Source organism: Rosa rugosa, chromosome 5 (assembly GCF_958449725.1).
Source record: "Rosa rugosa chromosome 5, drRosRugo1.1, whole genome shotgun sequence".
Lineage (NCBI taxonomy): Eukaryota > Viridiplantae > Streptophyta > Magnoliopsida > Rosales > Rosaceae > Rosa > Rosa rugosa.
In genome coordinates this window covers 26557438-26578476 of record NC_084824.1, presented here as the reverse complement: position 1 = coordinate 26578476, position 21039 = coordinate 26557438, and the positions used below count along the sequence as shown (strand labels likewise).

General features: G+C 40.4%; 2 protein-coding genes across 2 annotated transcripts; one reads left to right on the top strand and one right to left on the bottom strand.

Annotated features, from left to right (window-relative positions):
• Positions 1–8847: 8847 nt before the first annotated feature.
• Positions 8848–12800, bottom strand: LOC133709892 (probable aldo-keto reductase 2). The gene is made up of 5 exons (XM_062135835.1): positions 12359–12800; positions 12085–12285; positions 10258–10430; positions 10074–10176; positions 8848–9361 (listed from the first exon to the last, which is right to left on the bottom strand). Exons 1-5 carry the CDS (start codon positions 12569–12571, stop codon positions 9023–9025), a joined length of 1029 nt encoding a protein of 342 aa, XP_061991819.1. The 5' UTR covers positions 12572–12800; the 3' UTR covers positions 8848–9022.
• A 356-nt stretch (positions 12801–13156) lies between these two features.
• LOC133711457 (uncharacterized) lies at positions 13157–14578 on the top strand. Its single transcript, XM_062137577.1, has one exon. It carries the CDS (start codon positions 13157–13159, stop codon positions 14576–14578), a length of 1422 nt encoding a protein of 473 aa, XP_061993561.1.
• The last annotated feature ends 6461 nt before the right edge of the window (positions 14579–21039 follow it).

Here is a 21039-nt window from a genome sequence, read left to right as displayed (position 1 = left end):
ATATATATATATATATATATATATATATATATATATATATATATATATATATATATATATATAATGTTGTTTATATGTGCATACGAGCTGCAATAACCAACTTTTAATTTAGAATTCGGTATTCTCGCAGCACGTATGCACATATAAACAACATTATATATTTATATATATATATATATATATATATATATATATATATATATATAATGTTGTTTATATGTGCATACGTGCTGCGAGAATACCGAATTCTAAATTAAAAGTTGGTTATTGCCCCCTAATAAAAGGTTTTGAATTGATGTAATCTCCTCATCTTCTTCCTCAATCAAAATTTTATTTGTCTAATTTTAGGGAGATTAGTTCCCCTTTCCCCTACCCTAATAAACTTTTATTGCCTCACAATAAACATTTATTGAGGGACAATAAAGGTTTATCCCCCCAATAAACATTTATTGGGGGCAATGAACCTCACCGGCGACCTATGAGATCTCCAGCGACCTCTTTGGGGACCTATGGTGAGGTTTCATAAACTTTTATTGCCCCCCAATAAATGTTTATTGACAATAAAAGTTTATTGGCAATAAAAGTTTATTGGGGGGTAATAAATGTTTATTAAGGGGGCAATAAACCTCTCCGGTGGCCTATGAGATCTCCGACGATTTCTTTGAGGACCTCTAGCAAGGTTTTTAGAGAAGTTCAGCGACCGGCGATCTGTGACCGGCGACCGGAATCCGGAAAGTCTCCTATGGCTTCTCTCTCTTCCATTGTCTCTCTCTATGTGACAAAGGGGTGAGGGAAAAATAGTCTCAAAAATAAATTTTTTAAAAAAAACTTAATTGGGTATTAGGGAACAATTTATTAGAGTCATTATGGGTAAGTGAGAAAAAAAATAAGTGAGTGGTATAAAGGGAAAAAAAATTCCCTAGTATTAGGGTAAATGGTCAAAACCCCATTTAAATATGTCTTTAAAAACTTAAATTTTGTATCTTCTAAGAATTACAACCAAAAATGGAAATAATGAGTGTACATTATAAAATGGAGAGTGTGGATTTCACTCCCTTTGTTTTTAAGCTTTTTTATCCACAGGGGTTAAATCTCTAATACAAGTCGTAGTCAAAATGAGTCATGTAACTGGATTTTTTTTTTTCCTTGTAAGGGAATTGGGTGCCAAATGTGGATAACAATACATAATGACTACTCTTGGGATGGCACGACAGAATTGTATCATTGTTTAGGTAATCCTAAATCTACCCTAGATAGAAAGCTCTGAAATCAGTAACCTGACACTACTAAGGTTGGCGCCGAGCAATTCAAACTCCACTTAATTTATTCTTAAACCTTGAACCACCATACGCAGAGAAGGCTTCCCCAGGAATATCAAATGCAGTTACAAACTCTAACTTGATCAATAACCTACTCTTTATCAACAGCTTCTTCCTTTGCTTTTTGGGAAACTTGGACTCCTTCGGAAGTTTAATCTTTTTTGGCTGCAGCTTATCCATTCTATTCCTTATTCTTGCTGCCAATTGACCGACCTAATTTCCATTTCTTTGCAGAAGAAATTGCTATGGCCCCTGTCTTTGAAGCTAAAGCCAAGGAAGGTTCAAAATCCAATTGAACAGGTGAGAAGGGAACCAACTATTTCGATTTCTTAGCATATATAGGTGCCCAAAGGTGCCGGAGTGGGGTTAACACCCATGATCAGAGTAGGATCGCACAAAGATAATCTCTAGATTCTTCTAATTAAACCCTATTACCACTAGGTCAAGTAACCTAGAGTTTGGGCCAAACACAAATTAGGGTTTTACTTGAACACCCCTTGTGTTGCCCAAACGCGGTGCTTCTCTCGTTTCCTCGCTAAAAACCTTGCCGAGTAACAAAAACCTAGTGGGACAAAAATAACCTCGGTCGAAGGGGAAAAAGAGCACAACACACCCTTCACGCTTCGAGACTAACATGCAGACATCTCCCCCTGATGTCTGCGCCTCCCCCTGATGACTACGATCATGGGAGTTCAGATAATTTCCGCAAGCCAATTCTTTCCACATGTTTCTGGAACGTGGATTTGGGCAATGACTTAGTAAACAAGTCTGCCACATTGTCCTCAGATCGAACCTGGTTCAGTTTGATCTTGAGGAGTTTCTGTTGTTGCTGATTGTAGAAGAATTTGGGCGATATATGCTTGGTGTTGTCGCCTTTGATGTAGCCTTGCTTCATTTGTTCAATGCAAGCAACATTATCCTCATAAATGCTCATTGACTCATCTGTGGTAGACTTCAAACCACAATTGCTTCGAACATGCGTAACTATGGATCGAAGCCATATACATTCACGAACTGCTTCGTGAAGAGCAATAATTTCTGCATGATTCGAAGAGGTAGCGACTAAGGTCTCTTTGTAAACCTCCAAGATATCGCGGTCTTTCCCATGGTGAAAACATAACCAGTTTGGGAGCGACCTTTATGTGGGTCAGAGAGGTACCCAGCATCAGCAAAACCTTCCAAAACACTTATATCGTTTTGGGATGGGGAGAGGGAACGTAGTCTATCATGTGTGACGTCCCTGGTATTTGATGGGTCCGAATCCATCTTCTCTCTGTAGGCATAGAACAAGCCCATATCTATCGTACCACTTAGGTATCGAAAGATATCTTTAACACCAGTCCAATGGCGTCGTGTTGGCGCAGAGATATATCTAGCTAGAAAGTTCACAGTGAATGAGATGTCCGGTCTTGTGCATTGTGCTAAGTACAATAATGCGCCTATTGCACTTAGGTAGGGCACTTCTGCCTCTAGCACTTCGTTATCGTCATCTTTTGGACGAAATGAATCCTTCTTTGGATCAAGACTACGGACGACCATTGGGGTGCTGGAAGGCTTAATCTTGTCAGTGTTGAAATGCCTAAGCATCTTTTGGGTATAAGCTGATTGATGAATCAGGATACCATCTCTACGGTGCTCAAGTTCCAAACCGAGGCAAAACCGTGTTTTCCTAAGATCTTTCATCTCAAACTCGGATTTCAAGTGTTCAGCGGTTTCCCTTAACTCATTAAGGGTGCCAATTATATTCATGTCATCGACATAAACCGCTACTATTGCAAATCCGGAACTTGTCCTTTTTATGAACACACATGGGCATAGTTCATTGTTGACATATCCCTTACCAATCAAGTAGTCACTTAGACGGTTATACCACATCCGTCCAGATTGTTTCAATCCATATAGTGAGCGTTTCAATCTAATTGGAAACGCGCTCCGTGGTTTAGAGCCACTTGATTTGAGTAGCTGAATTCCATCTGGAATCTTCATGTATATCTCTGTATCTAGATCCCCATATAGATATGCAGTAATCACATCCATAAGCTGCATGTTCAGTTTTTCAGAAACTACCAAACTAACAAGGTAGCGGAATGTAATGACGTCCATTACGGGAGAATAAGTCTCCTCATAGTCGATTCCAAGGCGTTGTGAGAAGCCTTGAGCCACAAGGAGAGCTTTGTACCTTACAATCTCGTTTCTCTCATTACGCTTTCTAACAAATACCCATTTGTGACCAACTGGTTTGGTGTTGGGCGGTATTGGTACAACTTTGCCAAATACCTTTCTTTTCGCTAGAGAATCAAGTTCTGCCTGGATCGCATCTTTCCATTTTGGCCAGTCAGCTCTACGTTGGCATTCATCAACGGAGCGTGGTTCGATGTCATCGGTCTCAATAATCTCACGCGCCACTGAATATGCGAATACATCATCTATGATGATGGAGTTTCTTTCCCAAGTCCCATATACACTAGTGTAATTTACAAAGATCTCTACGTTCTCAGGGATAGGTTCTGACATTGAGGCGTCCCCCAATGATGTCTCTTGGACATAACCATAATCCGGAACATTCTTATGGGACGGATTTTGAGTATCGATGATCAAAGGATTTGTTTGTACCTCATTCGCTCTCTTTCTAGGGCGAGTATCCTTCGAACCAATTGGTCTACCGTGCTTCCTTGCGGGACCTGCGGCCATAGACGCCACATCATTGCCATGCTGGGCAATGACGCCATCTCCTGGTGTCACAGGAGTGGCGTGATGTCCAGTATTCGGGACATCAATCCTTGCAGACACGTTTGCAGCAGATATGTGTGATCTCGTCACTTTGGCAACATCAGAAAACGCATCAGGCAGAGTGTCTGCTACGTTCTGGAGCTCGATTATTCGTCGCACTTCAAGTTCGGACTGTGCGGTACGGGGATCGAGATGAGACATAGCGGGGACAGACCACGACAATTCCTGTCGTTCCTGTTGAACATCTGTGTTCTTATCTCCCCCTAACGATGGGAAGACTGTCTCATCAAAGTGACAATCCGCAAATCTAACGGTAAAGAGATCGCCTGTCAAGGGTTCAAGATAGCGGACGATAGTTGGAGATTCATATCCAACATAAATGCCCATTCGTCGTTGTGGACCCATTTTAGTACGATGTGGTGGCGTAATAGGCACATAAATGGCACACCCAAAAATGCGTAAGTGCGAGATATCAGGCTCATACCCAGTCACTAGCTGTAACGCAGAGTAAGATTGGGTTGCAGTGGGTCGTAGACGAATTAGCGTTGCTGCATGCAGTATTGCATATCCCCAAGCAGAAACAGGGAGATTGGTGTGCATAACCAATGTCCGTGCTATCATCTGTAGTCGTTTGATAGTGGCTTCTGCGAGAACATTTTGGGTATGAACATGGGGAACTGGATGCTCTACATCAATCCCCCGTGACATGCAATAGTCATCGAACATTTTCGATGTAAACTCCCCAGCATTATCAAGTCGAATTGACTTAGTAGGATGGTCAGGGTAGTGAGCCCGTAGACGGATAATTTGGGCCAGGAGTTTAGCATAAGCAGCATTTCGAGTGGACAACCGCACGACATGTGACCAGCGTGTCGACGCATCAACCAATACCATAAAATATTTAAAAGGTCCGCATGATGGTTGAATTGGTCCATAGATATCCCCTTGGATTCTCTGTAAGAACGGAATGAGTATTTTAGGATCCTTTGAGTAGGACGGTCTCGGTCCTAATTTCCCGAAGGAACAGGCTTTGCAAAATGAGCGAGGGGCCTTAGAAGCAACCAATGCGGATTTTGGTTGGGCCTGAGCGTCGGTAGCGCTATTAGAAGCAAAATTTGTGACTACATCACCCATCATGGCGTTGGAGCCATGGAAAGTGGCATCCATGGCGTCTTGACTATGGGGAGGATCATCCATGGCGTCATGAACATGGGTAGCGCCATTTATGGCGTTGTCACACGGGACTTGGGCGGCCCTATGGCGCCCAAAGACGGCTGCAGCGCCAGATGCTGCAATTGTTACGGTCTTGTGAAGTCCAGGAATCAATTTTCGATTCTTGCTTCTTCTCACTCTGAAGAATGGACGTCCGTGTGAAGTTTTTAGTATACGGATCATCATATCACGACCAAGATGTCCTAGTCGGTCATGCCGAAGCCAATATGTGTCTGAATCCAAGAGATCTTATCTTATCACATTATTGGATTAAATTGGTCGAATTGTAGTGACATAAAGTCTACTAGATTGACACAATGACACATAAGCTTCTCTAAGATGCGCTTTCGTCTGCAATCATTAGAGGTAATGCAAAGGAACTCTTTTCCGTTCTCATGATGCGTTTCCGCATGGAATCCGTTGGCTCTTATATCCTTAAAACTCAATAAGGTTCGATTTGCCTTAGGAGCGTATAGAGCTTCTGTGACTTTAATCAGGGTGCCATTTGACAATAGGAATTGGGCCATTCCATGTCCTTGAACTAAACCTGATGGCCCAGCCATCGTAGTCACAGAGGAATATGTAGGCAACATCTCTAAGAATAATTGCCTATGTCATAGAATGGTGTGCGTAGTCGCACTATCCGCAAGACATTGTAGCTCATCCATTCCTAAAAGAAAAGCTCGTAATTAAAAAGGAGTCATAACGAAAAGAACTCAACTTTTATTAATAAGCCAAACGGAATTACATCATCGTTTCTTTAACCAAAGAAAATCTAATCCAATAGACTAGCTAATGCAAAACAATGGCGGTCATCCAACTCCTTTCGGTAATTCCAATGCAAATGTGACCAGGTGAGTAGAGAGATGTCGGTGGAGCAAGGCTCGCTTAAGTACCACTTATCTCAAAACCTTCCTAGACATCACACTTACATTGAGTACGCCTACTTGGAGAAAGATTAAACCATTGGCATCTACTAAAAATAATATGGCAATTGCCTACATCTCTTGGAAAATAAAAAGATTTAATCAAAATCGCCAGTTTCTGGGTCTTGATCCTTGAAGTCTTCCAGCCTTAGATCGAGATCGCCATCTTGATCTTCTTGTTCCATGTAATTTTCCTCCCTTGCTTCACGATACATCTTGTATGCGTTTGCAACATTCTGGGATGCTTTACACGCCCTTGCCCAATGTCCTGGTAGTCCACACCTGAGACAAGCATCATTATGGTCAGGCTCCCTTGATCGAGGAGCTTTAGGAGCACCTTGTGGACGGTTATTCCCTTTGGTGGCGTCACCACCATAACCGGAGGCTTGGCCTATCTCTCTCTTCACACGTTTACCTCCACGATTCCGTGCATGCCTATCTTGGCGGTTTCCTTCCTCTTTAGGGCGAGAATATGGACCAGAACGTCCAGAATTATCCCTACTCTTAGGGTTTCGCTCTTTGCGTCCTCCCTTGGAGGCGCGCCTATAATTAGACTCCGGAATTGACTTGGTTCCCACAGGTCTAGAGTTATAGTTCTTCACAAGTATGTTGTCGTGCTTTTCAGCTACGTTCATGGCACCAATTAGCTCATGAAATCTTGTGATGCGTCTAGCATTGACATCAATCCGATAGTTGTTGGCTATCATCAATGCAGAGACGGGGAAGGTGGAGAGAGTCTTCTCGATCAACATCGTATCAGTGATTTTCTGCCCACAGAATTCCATCAAAGACTTGATACGAAGTGCTTCCGAATTGTAGTCTAGTACAGACTTGAAATCACAGAAGCGGAGGCTATGCCATCTCACTTCTAAGTCTGGAAGCAGGGAGTCACGAACGTTGCCAAAACGCTGCTCGAGTTCCACCCATAGCTTTCTTGGGTCTTCCTCATTGAGGTACTCATTTTGGAGCGCGTCACTCATGTGCCTTGTCATGAGAATAATGGCTTTTGCTTCATTAGCCTCTCTCATAGCTCTATTTGCTTCAAAAGCAGCAGCTTGCTGAGGAGTAAGCACGTTCTGACTTGGCTCTTGGATCGTACTCAGGATCCCATCAGCCTTAAGATGCTGGCGCACATCACGGACCCACTTGTGGTATCCTGCGCATGTTGTCTCTAGTGGAGCGAAGCTCAACTTGTTCAGGTTACTCATCCTGAAAAACAACAAGAAAATATGGTTAGTTTCAGAGCAAAAAAGGCTACCACGAAAAACTATAAAATTTCTGAGCGTAGTCGCTTCCAAGAAAATCCGATTCCAAGAGGGGTTTTGGATTAGATCGAAACAATGATGTATGTGGTCGATTGTTTTTCTTCTCAACAAACTCTAAGTTTGGAGGACTCTACAAGCTCCAAGCTTGGAGTGAGCACGAACTCCCACAGTTCGGTTTTTGGTCTCCCCTATGAAGAATAAAGGGGGGTAGAAGAAGGGAGGTTGCAAGTTCCCGAGAAAAAGAAAAGAAATTGAAATTACGGAAGCAAAAGAAATTAAATAAAAGAAAATACCTTGAATGTGGGCTTCCTTTTTTTTTTTTTCTCTTCTCCGGCTGGGCTGCAGGCCCTCTTCCTTTTTCTTCTTTCTTTTCTTCCTCTTTCTTCTTTCTCCTTCTGGGCCCGCCTCCTTCTTCTTTTCCCTTTTTTTTTTCTCTGGGCTCGCACGTGGGCTACTGCTCGTGGGTCGGACTGTGGGCTGCTGCACGTGGGTCCGGCTCCTTGCTTCTGGGCTTGGGCTGGATTGGGGTCGGAACAGAATGGGGGCTTGAAATAGGAAGGGTTGTCAACGGTTTAGGGTGCAGGTGCTTCAGGCAGGCGGTTCAGGTATTTCTAGGCCGGTTCCGGTGATGATTTTTCCGGTTCCCGGAATCTGTGGACGAGTTACAGCTTCTGACAAAAGGTGGCAGTGAAGGGTGGACGGGAAGATGGCGAACCAGGCAGGAGATCTTCGGATTCTTCTTGGGAGGCCGGTTTGGTCACTTCCGGCGCCCGGTTCAGGTCTATTCCGGCCGGTTCTGGGCTCTTGGAGGTGAGAGCTTCAAGGTGGGCGGCGAAGGTTATTGGGATTTGAATGCTACGAATTTAGGGTTTCAGGGTTAGGGCTTCGTGCTGATAACGTGTTGTAGAGAAACTGTAATTGAGAGGAATTTGCTGTGTATTCTCATTGATAATAGGGGCCTCTTTATATAGAGGATTACAATGCATAGAGTCTGAATCATATAAGGAAATATAATCTCTAGATTCTTCTAATTAAACCCTATTACCACTAGGTCAAGTAACCTAGAGTTTGGGCCAAACACAAATTAGGGTTTTACTTGAACAACTTTTTATTTATTTACCAAACACAATAAAATCTAAAATTTTAGACAAAAGCTGATTTTTTTTTTTAAGTGAAGCAATCCCAAACGGAGCCTTATGCACTTTTAACTTGAAAGAATTTCAGAATTTTTGTTTGCCTTAGATGATTTGTTACTCTTGGATACTTGGACAATTTTTTTTTGTTTTTATAATCCACCATTGATGGGGCTCGAACACATGACCTCCTTCCACTTTCAAATAGAAAATTATTGTCTTACCATCCCACCAAACACACGAACCTGGATACTCGGACAAGTCATAAAATTCAAATTTTAATACAGAATTTTTTATTGTTTCAAGGACACACATTAAACATATTACTTTGGTGACTCCATAAACTACCAAGTCTTGAACAAAAATACAGATTCACCAAATTCTCAAGGCACAAAGAGGCATTATTGTGACATAACTCGGAGAATCTAGGCACATACTTATGTGGCTTTCCATGAAGACAGTGGTGGAGTGTCAGAGTTCCTCCAAGTACTGAGGCCAGTCTGATATCTGTCGCCCCTAACAGCATCTGCAGAAGCAAAAGATTCAAGCTCAGCCATTTCTTCTGGTGTCAGTTTCACAGACAGAGCCTTAATGTTCTGGTTAAAATTCTCAATCTTGGTGGTTCCGGGTATAGGGCACACATCATTTCCTTGGTGATGAACCCAGGCCAGAGCTAGTTGAGATGGAGTGCAACCCTTCCTTGCTGCAAGATCACTTACTCGCTCAAATATTGTTTTATTATGCTCTAGGTTTTCAGCTTGGAACCTAGGCATATTCTGCAACCAACGCAATACATATTTGAGCATCAAGAAATATAGCTTTATCAAACCAAACGATATCCAAAGGCACTAATATGCAGATTGAACATAACTCGTACATAATACGAAAAATAATTTGGGCTTCTTCCACATCAACTACTGTATTTTCTTAGCACTGAAAGATATTTGAGAATTGTAGTAAGAATTATAACAAGCTTCTTATGATTACGATCATAGCATGGCACTCCTTTTGTTGGGTAAGCATGACAGTGCACTTTGACTTGTCAAATAATCAATTAGTGGGGGTGCCCCCAAAACTACAGTTACGCTGTGCCGTGAGAGCCTGCTGGGCTACCTGACTTATCAATAATATTTCTACTATCTCAAAAGTGTCGGAGTTGAAATCGAAAGGGCAAAAAATGATTTGTCCTATATGAAATTTGCAATACCTCCTCTCAGAAACCGCAGCTCAAAACATATTATCAGTACTTATGAAATTTAATCACGTAGTGATCCTCTTGAGAGTGATACATTAAGGCTTGATTACTGGAATTACAAAAGACTACTGAATAAAGTCAACCAGGACGCACAAACACAGATTACTAAAGGTCAACTACAAACATAAGATTCAAGAACTTTCAAGGAGATAGAAGGACCAGACATGGGATCAGCTACATAAGTTTATTATCTAATGCACATGCACATCACAATTAATATTTGTGTAACCAACCTTTCGAGAATCATCATTGGGAAGATTTTCGATGAAATTTGCCCCTGATGATAAGAATCCTCTTCCTAGAGGACTGTATGCAACAATGCCAATGCCAAGTTCCCTGAGAAATTTGGGACAGTAATATCAATGAATTGCTAGCAACGTACTCTATAATAATCTAGGTAGCTCCGTCAAGCCTTACCGACAAGTAGGGATTATTTCTTCCTCTACGTCTCTTGACCACAAGGACCACTCCAGCTGCACAGCAGTTATTGGATGAACAGCATGGGCTCTTCTTATTGTTGAAGCTGACGCCTCAGACAGACCAATGTACTTTATTTTACCCTCTTCAATTAGCTTCTTCAGCTCCCCCACCTTGTAAAAGACAAAATAAAGGAATTTAAGAAAATGAGAGCTTGCTTAAAATAACCGACTTACACATCACAGTAACAAAAGATTAATAGTCTAGCAGGGAAAGATGCATAAGCTACAAGATAATACAGAACATTATGTGATTTAACAAATTTGGACATGATATTCACTGAAAATGATGATAGAATGTAGTGGCTCTTGTGCTTAACAAATGGTAGTTCACAAAATCTTTTCCATATAGATTAAAGATTATAAATTTCTGGACTGTACTGTAGACCTGTAGTATAATCCCAACTAAAGGATGCAACTCTAATCAACATGTACTTCTATTCATAGATGTCGTGTCATAATGTAAATTTCCCTTATACATAGGGCATAACATAAGTCATATACATATGGGGATCATAACACAAGCAACTAGACATATGAATAAGATAACAAAAGCAAACTAGATATATGCCCAAGATAGCACAAACATAGCAAATGGAAGCTCAAAAACAGTGCACATTTGATTTAAAATTCAGAATTGAAAATGATCTGCAGTTTAGTCAGTATCTCAACCAAAAGAGGCAATCACATTAATCATCAATCTCCTACCTGACGCCATAATGCAAATTTTCCCCTTATAAATAGTGCATAAATCATACATGAGGAAGAAGGTATCACAAGCAAATAAACATATGAGAAAGGTAGTAAGCAACTAAGCATGCAAATATAGGCCCCCCAAGAGAACACAACCACGTATCCCCAGACCTGGGGATCCCATTTCCCCTTTCTCTATCCTTCCCTCCTTATACTACACAAAGGGGGCAGCAATTATGACTTTTCAGAGGGGGAAGAACTGGTGGGGTATGGGTCAATCAAAGATGAAACGGTTTGTTGGGTTGCTCACTAAGAAGATTAACTTGCAGACATGGATCCTTTCATTTTCTTTTGGATCCTTGGTTTTCAAACTAATATAATTTTAATATTACTTGTAACACTCCTTACACAAACCGAGTGATAATTACTTGTAACAGAAAGTGCTGGGACCAAATATTGCTCATCAAACAAAATTTATTGAATGATAATTTTGTCATTACTGCTATAAAATATTCACTGCACAGTCAAGTTCATCAATTAGTTTTCCATTGTACAATTTTTTTCTTCACGATGTTCATAGTAAAAGCCTCTCTTTCATATGATATGATCAAAATTTATATTGCCAACAAGAAGACTAATAGAAAATAGAATTAAATTTATAGAATCAATCCCTTGGATACTAAAAGCAACTTTACATCAACAAAAAAAATTTGGCAGCCTAGAGATGATTTGTAAATCACTGATTGCCAAGATTAAAAGAGAACCACACATCCTTACACAAACCGAGTGTAAAGATTTGAAAAAGATGGGACTATTTCCTCATCACTTGTCGCAATGCAACTAAAACAAGATTTGTAAAAGCCCATTTACACTCATCACTGACAACCTCTTCAAACTTGATCAATTCAATACGAAGCAGCTGAGGCTAAAAAAACAGTATCTAGTAGTGGTCAAGCCCTCAGTTCCACTAGGAAAACCACAAACTAGAGGATATTGAGGGAACTAATACATCTGTGAATTAAAATGACTGCATGCAGCGAAATCAAATTGAAGAGGAAAAAAGAAGAAATCAAACCGTGACTTCAGTGGGGACACGGGTGTCAATCCGATGCTGATAATAGAGATCAATAGAATCGACACCGAGCCGCTTCAAGCTTCCTTCACAAGCAGCTCTCACATATGCCGGCTCGCCTCGAATCTCCCTTTTGTTGTCCGCAGACCTGGCACCGAATTTGGTGGCCAATTCAACCTTGTCTCTCACCCCTCCACTCAAAGCCTGCCTCATCAATTAATTCAATGAATTCCAAACAATCCCGTATACAACTAGTAATCGATTATCGACGACCTACCTTGCCGAGGAGAATTTCGTTGGTGTGGGGACCGTAGATGTCGGAGGTGTCGAGGAAGGTGACGCCGGAGTCGACAGCATGGTGGATGAGCTTGATCATGTCGGCTTCGGGCTTGGGGGGCCCATAGAAGGCTGACATGCCCATGCAGCCCAGTCCTTGAGCTGAGACCTCCAGGCCTTGTGACCCGAGCTTCATCCTCCTCACACCCGCCATGTCCACGTGTTAAATGTCTCTGTGAATGGAGTGAGTGAGCAGAAGCAGAAGCAGATAGTAGCAGAGAGAGAGTGAGAGTGATGATCGAAGGGTGTTTGGGTGAGTAAGTTATATGTAAGTTTGTTTGGTGAATCGGAAACAGTTGGTGGTGGCGGCGTCAGCAGTGAGGTAGTGGGTGGAGAAGAAGATTAGAATGGAACGAGGGGATGGCGTAAGAGCATACGTTAGTGTGACCAACTGAGATGTTCCTCTTCTCCGATTTCATTTGATAAAGGCCTTGTTATGGGTCCAGGTCTGCTTCTTTATTAACTCAATACAGGTACGCACGCATCTCTTTACCTTTTCTCAATTATGTTATTTGGAATCTATTGTTCCAAGTCTTTGAGACTCCTCCTTGGCTTTACCTCTTCTCAAACATTAGTACTAGGAGGTTTGGGTGTACTCCCCCAACTCCTCAAGGTCGTATTATTTTGGACAAAGGTATTTTGGAGTTGTTTTGCTTTTGTGCTACTGAACCTTGTGGAAAGGATATGATTATTATGCTTATTTGGTTGTTTGTTAATTTTGTTTTCATAATCCTGAGTCATGAAGATACTCTCATGGAATAGTCGGGGGAGTGCCTGGGAAGGCTTTGTGGCACAAACCCAGTTCTATGTTGCATGTTTCGATGTTGATATCCTTTGTATTTTAGACACCAGGGCTCCTTCTGTCTCTATTTCAAACAAACTTAAGAATCTTCCATTCGATAATTCTTATGGTATTTCAGCCTTAGGGCAATGTGGTGGTTTGGTGATTCTTTGGAAATCAAATCTAGTTAAGGTTGATGTAATTGAACCTCATGATAGATTTATCCACTGTCTGATTAAGGATTTGGTCACTTCCAAATCTTATTATGCAACTTTTGTTTATGCCTATCCCCAAAAAGATAGACAAGCTGTGCTTTGGAATGATCTTGCTCGTTTACAACCACCCAATAATGAATGTTGGGTACTGATGGGAGACTTTAACATCATTACTAGCCTTGATGAAAAGCTTGGTGGAGGCCAAGTAGTCACAAATTATATGCTCAATTTCTGTGATTTTTTAAACAATGAAAACCTTTTCTCTTTGAGAGCCTTTGGACTCCCATATACTTGGACAAATAAACACGAAGATGATTCTCTTATTTTTGAGAGATTGGATAGGGCTTGTGTCAACACAAGCCTTCTCAATGACTGTCCAGATATCAAATTGGAAAACCTTCCAATAATTGGTTCTGATCATGGGCCTATTTGTCTAACACTCAATAACATAAAGAAAAAGAAAAACAAATCCTTTAAATTTGAAGCCATTTGGCTCTCACATAAGGAGTTTAAACCTTTGGTTGAACATATTTGGAACCAAAGTCTTAATACTAACCATTTATTGAATTTTGTCACCATTGCAGGTCAATTCTCTAGCCAGGCACAAAACTGGAACAAAAATGTCTATGGAAACCTCTTCAGGAAGTTGGAGGATCTAAATGAAAGAAGTAGTCTTATCCAACAACAGTTAATGATGTCACCTATGTCTAACTACTTGCAAGTGCAGGATCTGCAAGTCAGAGAGGAACTTCTGGTACTTTATAAAGACGAGGAACTGTTTTGGGCTCAAAAGGCTAAAGCTAACTGGCTCAAATTGGGAGACAGGAACACTAGATTCTTCCAAGCTCAGGTCAATATTAGGAAGAAATCTAACCTGATAACAAGAATTCAAGATAGCTCTGTAAATTGGGCTACTGCAGATCATGACATTGCGGATATTTTAATCCAAGATTTTAAAAAGAGATTCCATCTTGATAATGCTCCTAATAAGGATTCTTTAAATGATTTTATTTGCATTATAGAGCCATGCATTAATCATTCTGACAATGAGCTTTTGAATAAACAGGTCACAGATGAGGAAATCCTAGAAGCTGTTAAAGCTATTGGACCTCTTAAAGCACTCGATCCAGATGGGTTGCATGCCTCCTTCTATCAAAACTGCTAGAGTGAAGTTAAGGATACAATCATCCCCATGATCAAATGTATTTTCATTGATAGTAATTCTCTATACCTAATTAACCATACTAATATTGCTTTGATCCCCAAAGTTGATAATCCTACTAAGGTAAATGATTTTAGGCCTATAAGCCTCTGCAATGTCTCTTATAAAATTATCACCAAAATTCTTGTTAAAAGGTTAAGACCTCTGCTAGAAAAGTGTATTTCCAAAAATCAAGGAACTTTTGCTCCAGGAAGGGCCATCCAGGATAATATCCTGATTGCACATGAAATCTTCTCGGATTTCCGGAAAAAGAAAGGAAGAGTTGGTGCTTTGGCACTCAAATTGGATCTTGAAAAAGCTTATGATTTCCTAAACTGGGATTTTGTTTCCCTATGCCTCAAGAGGTTTGGTTTTCATGATAATTGGATTAAGCTTGTCTTAAACTGTATATCTTCTGTCTCTTTCTCAATTATAGTTAATGGCTGTCCCTTTAGTTGGTTCAAACCAACTAGAGGTATTAGACAGGGTGACCCTCTTTCTCCCTATATTTTCATTCTAGCTATGGAGCCTCTAATAAGGCACCTAAATGCTCTAGCTATCAACCACAAGTCACAAGTTGGCCTTCTTTCCTCACCGCTTGGTTTTAGAATTTCTAACCTCGATCATGTTTGCTGATGACTGTTTAATTTTTGCTAAGGCTTCTAAGAAAGGAGCCAGGAACATTTCAAAAATTCTTGATCTCTTTGCTGCTGCTTCAGGACAGAAAATTAATTATCATAAATCTTCTCTCTATTTCTCTCCAAAAGTCAATTCTAGTCTCAAAACTGATATCGTCAATATTTTGAACATTCAGCAGAAGGCTACAATAGGTAAGTACTTGGGTATCCATAATGTTATTTTTTGGAAGGATCCTATAAATGCAAAAGAACTGTTACTTAATTTATCTAATAAGCTGTCTGGATGGAAGAAAGGAACCCTCTCAAGGGCAGGTAGGTTAACACTTATTAATTCTAATATTGCTGGTATGCCTAATCACATTATGTCCTGCTTCAAATGTCCAAAGAAGTTGACTAACAATATTGATAAACAAACCAGATCCTTTTTCTGGGGCTCAGACATGAAATGTGCTCCTGTTGCTTGGGAGCAGGTGTGCCAACCCAAGTCAACAGGTGGCTTAGGCATTAGACCTTCAGCTTATTTCAATAATGCAACTATAGCAAAGTTAGCTTGGAAAATAATTAAAGATAAGGATAACTGGTGGTCTCAAATTATGAGAAGAAAGTATCTAAGAAATGTTTCTTTTTTTTTTTCAGGCTAAGAAGAAACAGAAGAACTCTATTGCTTGGAATGGCGTCTTAGATGCAAGAGACCTGATCATGAAAGGAATGAGGTGGATTGTAGGCAACAGTAAGAATATAAAGTTCTGGACCTTTAATTGGGATTTTGATTGTCAATTACTTGAAGTTATTCCTGATAATAGACGGAATATGATTAATCTAGACGAGTCAGTGGATGAGTATATTGTTAATGGTAAATGGGACAGGGCAAAGCTAGCTTCTGTCCTAGACCCTAATATTGTGAAGCAGATTCTTGGCATTCCTTTACCTGTTTGTGAACAGGAAGATGAATATATTTAGGGTCCTTCCTCAAATGGAAGATTTTCTATTAAATCTGCTACGTGGCTGCAATATGATCATCTTCATAAGCATAGCCAATCCAGGTTGATTAAGCTCTGGTGGTGGCGAGGCCACTGGTGGCGGCGCGTCTGGCCTCCTTTGGGGCTGTTGTTTGTCATGTTATCATCTACTCGTTGATACAAGCATTTTGATATATGATTTGTAGCATTTGAAGATCGTTTGAAATGTTAGGGTTTTCTGTGCATTATTTCTTTATTTCTTACAGAAAATTGGAGCTCCCAATAATATTGTCAGGAAGTTTAATGGGAGGTTAGTTGCTTTCAACACTGACTACATAGTTGCATTAATTGAGGATGAACTTTTCCATGCTTATATATTTTGCTCTTCATATAATATCAGATAAGATGCCTCTAACAATTCTTAACTTTACATGTTTGAATGGCACAATTCCTGGTGGTAAATTCTTGGCTTGAAAGTTGTTTGTGGTCTTGGGAGCTGGTAGTGCCGGAAAGTCACTTGTTTATCGTGCTGCACAGAAAGGAGCATGAGTTGTAGTCGCCAACTGAGCAATTAGTAACATTCTAGAACAATGCTAAGGAATTTGCAACATCAATTTCTTATTTCATTGTCTTAGTTTGTGTAATAATCCAAGAATGCTGCACCACTTGCTGCACTGATTTCTAATATGTCCAACATTCTATAATTTTCAAGGTATGTCAAGGAATTCAATGATGACTGTAAGATATACAAGTTGGGATTGACATGTCTTGAAATTCTGTGGGGTGGTTAGTCCTCTCCCATATGTAATTTTGCAGGTTGGGTTGATCTGACAGAAAGTTCGACTTCAGTAACATGCTTTCAAGCCTGCTTTAGCTACACAGTAGATATCCTATATATAGTAGGAAACCAAGATTCTATTTGTATGTTTGCAATGTTGAGGAATCGAGGTGTTTTGTTAGACCAGTGAAGTTACGATCAGTGAACCTTTGTCCTTCGAAGTTAGACCACTCATTCATAAGCTTATAAGGGAGAACTTAAATTTATATCTCTTACTTAGGTTATACGTATATCTTTTAGCTAGAATGTTTTGATGAACTTTTTTCTGTACCTTCCAGTTAGGTTGATTTCCCATCTCTATTAGCTAATTTTATAATATTAATTATATTTTGAATTATTGCATGTTCATCATGGGTTCAAAATTCAAATTGAAAAATAAATAAATAAATGCAAGCAATTAATTTGTTTCTATATTTAACTCAAGGGGCAAAATGGGCATGAAATGAAATTGGACTATATTTCATTGGGGCCATGACCACTTATCCAATTTTAGACTAAAAATTACCCACTTACTCCAGCAAGAGTTTTTTAACCCCATTTACCCAATCTAACCTCTAGTGACAGTTTTGCCCCTATAATAACTCTTTCCTCTCAGACTCTCTCTCACTCTCTCTGTGCTGCGCACCACCTTTGGGTCTCTCTCTATCTCTCTGTACCATGGCTGCTCCGGCGCCCCACCTCCAGCTTCGAGCCACCACCTCCATCAAGTCTCCACCGCCATCAGAGACGATCTCAACGGTCATGGGTCCCCCAAGCCAGCCCCAAGATCGGAGCACTGCATCCGGATTAGAAACTCAAACCCCGAGCGCCGTCGTCACTCGGACCAGACTCCCTCTCTCTTACTACCATGGCTGATCCGGCACCCCACTTTCGGCTTCGGGCCAACACCTCGATCGATCCACCTCCGGCGTCACCAACAACCAAACCACAAATCCACCGATCCAAGGCCCACAGCCACAACTCAGCCCCCAACTCCGATCAGACTCCGAAACCAGCCCGAATCGACTCCGCTCCAACGTCGCCGTCACCCTAAAACACGCCCCGACGACTCTTGCATCTGCCTCACAGTCTGGTGGGTGCCCATATGATTTTTGTTTTTGTTTTTTTGGTATAATGAGGTTTTTCTTTATTTTTTTAATTTTTTTTGTATCTGTAATGTATTCATTTTGGTTCATTTGAGGGTAATAATATGATTATTGGAGGGTAATAATATGATTATTGGGGCAATGATATGATTATTGGGAGGCAATAATATGATTATTGGGTGGCAATAATATGATTATTGGGAGACAATAATATGATTATAAATTGATCAATTGTGCCTGTAGTGTATTCATTTCGGTTTTGGGAGTTCATACAATTCACTAGACGGGAATAATATGATTTTTGGGAGGCAATAATATGATTATTGGGGGGCAATAATATGGTTATTGGGTATTATTAGGGGGGCAATAAATTCAGACGCCGGAATCCGGTCACCAGTCCGGTAGCCGGATTCCGGTGACCGGTCGCCGGATTTCGGTCATCGGTTGCCGGATTCCAGTGACCGGTCGCCGGATTTCGGTCATCGGTCGCCGGAGTCCGGTCACCGGTCGCCAGAGTCGGCGCCCGGCCACTGGTCACCGGAGCACACCAAGGTGGAGGATGACTTCTCTCTCTAAGTGAGAAAGAAGGAGAGGGCAAAAAAGTCTCAAAAATAAATAAAAAGAATAAAAAAAGAATTAATTGGGAAAATAATCCCTTAGGTGATGTTTGTTACATGGGATTGGATAGGCTTATCTAATATAACAAGAATTATCCCTTGTTTGGTGTGACCCAGGACTCATTTAAATGAGACTCTAGAGTCCCAAAAACAGAGTCAACTCCTTCTTCCAGAGTGACACCAAAACTCATCGGACTGTGGAAGCTTCCTTCTTCGCTTCAACCTCGCCTCTCACCTCTTTACTTGCAATTCTTCTCCGTCTGAGTGTCTGGATCTTTTGGGTTTTCAATTTCTTGTCATCAATTCCTTATTTCTTATCATTGTCTGGGTTTATGGTTCTTCGATGGTGCTCTCTCTCTCTCTCTTTCTCTCTCTCTCTCTCTCTGCGATTTCATGGAGGTACCAATGCTTTGTGGGTTTCCAGCAAAGGACGAGTTGCTGAACACTAGAAATTGATCTCCGATTGGGAGTTTGTTGCTGAGATTGTTATCGGGTAGATCAAGAGTTGTGAGATTGGCCGTCTTGCAAATTTGAGTAGGAATTGGAATGGTTAGATGGTTTTGAGAGAAATTGAGAATGCCCAGAACGGTCAGCTTTGCAATTCCCTTCGGAATTTCCCCAACCAAGTTGTTTCTACTAAGATCAGCAGATGTTAGGGAGGAGCAGTGAGAGAGAAAAATTCATGGCAGCTTACTTGGAGGCCATCATTCGGGGACACTGTGCTGGTCTGGTCCTTAGTCCTGCCATGAATCGTTGAGTTTTGGGAGGTCTGGGAAAGACCCAATTGATATTTGGTTGTTGGTTGCAAGAATTGAAGAGTTTGAGATAGAACAAATTCAATTCCAGGTATGGGAGAATTTGTGTTTGATTTGCTTGTTTTTGCTTCATTTAGGAGATTCAGAATTGTTCTGTGAATTGTGAGGATTGTGCATATGATTCATGGCTTGCTTCTATTGTTGAGACTGACCCAATTTTGTTGTGATTCATGGATGATTGTGCATATGATTCATGGATGATTGTGCATATGATTCATTAGTTGCTTCTGTGTTCTTTCTTGCTGCTCCTTAGTCTTAGACAGTGCCAAACATGATTCATGGCTTACCATAGCATAACTCAAGTTAAAGGAGTCCAGGACTCTTGTAGAAATTAAGGTCGGGAGTGATAGTCCGGTGAAACAAACACCCCCTTAGAGTGTTTTGGGTAAATGGGGTTAAAAAACTGTTAGTGGAGCAAGTAGGCAATTTTTAAGCTAAAATTGGGTAAATGATCATTTCCCCTATTTCATTATGACGAAATGAAATTGGACTTATATTCAAAAACCTCTTTACTTAATGTAAGAGTACATTAATATACCATAGACAAACCCAATGATCACACGGTCACTAAATGACCAAGAATTTTGTGATCACACTTAAATTTTTGATAATTATCTCGAAAAATCATAAACCCTTTGATTTGGGTCGGTCACGTGCCCAAGACGTGATATAAATATAAGGGAGCTTCTATTCATACCTCCAAATTTGGCATTTGGACCTCCCTACTTAATAGACCTTCATCTTACTTTTACAAATAACCAATTTGCTATCTACACCTCTCTAATTTTCCTATAATGCCCATCGTCCAATAAAATCTATAAAATACCTTTTTTCTTTTTTAAGATTCTATTTATACTTTCAAAAATCAGTAGTTGGATGTCCTTCAGTTTTTGAAGATTTGGAATTGCAGCAATTTTTTTTTTTTAAAAAATTCATCCTCCATATACGAGTAACAGAGGTGCTAGCATTTTTTCAATGAATTGTCGACTCTTGGTTAGCGTAGGTAACAATACCATGTTTGCTCATCATCTTGTATAAATATGTTTTCCAAGTATTATTTTCATTGCATTTAGGTGTCCTTGTCCCTAAACTGATTCTTTCCTACTTGTTTCCATAGCAGCTTGAAATGAACATGCATCGTCTTTTTGTTTTAGATATGTATGGGATAGTGGAGGAAATTACAATAATCAACCATGAGTCTAGTGCATTCTCCAGAGATTTATATCAGATGGTTGAATTTTTCATCATATCTATAGAATAGTTCCACATAAAATTGCTCTGCACTGATGATGTGCGGGAAGATCTTGTGGACAACTACCCATTGCTGCGTTTGTCATATAAATGTGCTAGAGTACTGCTTTTTGTCGCCGCTCGTTCACATGTTTGATTGCATTCAGAATGAGTAGGGTTTCATCAACTGAGGTGTCTTTGTATTTCCCATTTTCTCTCCTTTTATTTTTTATTTTTTTTATA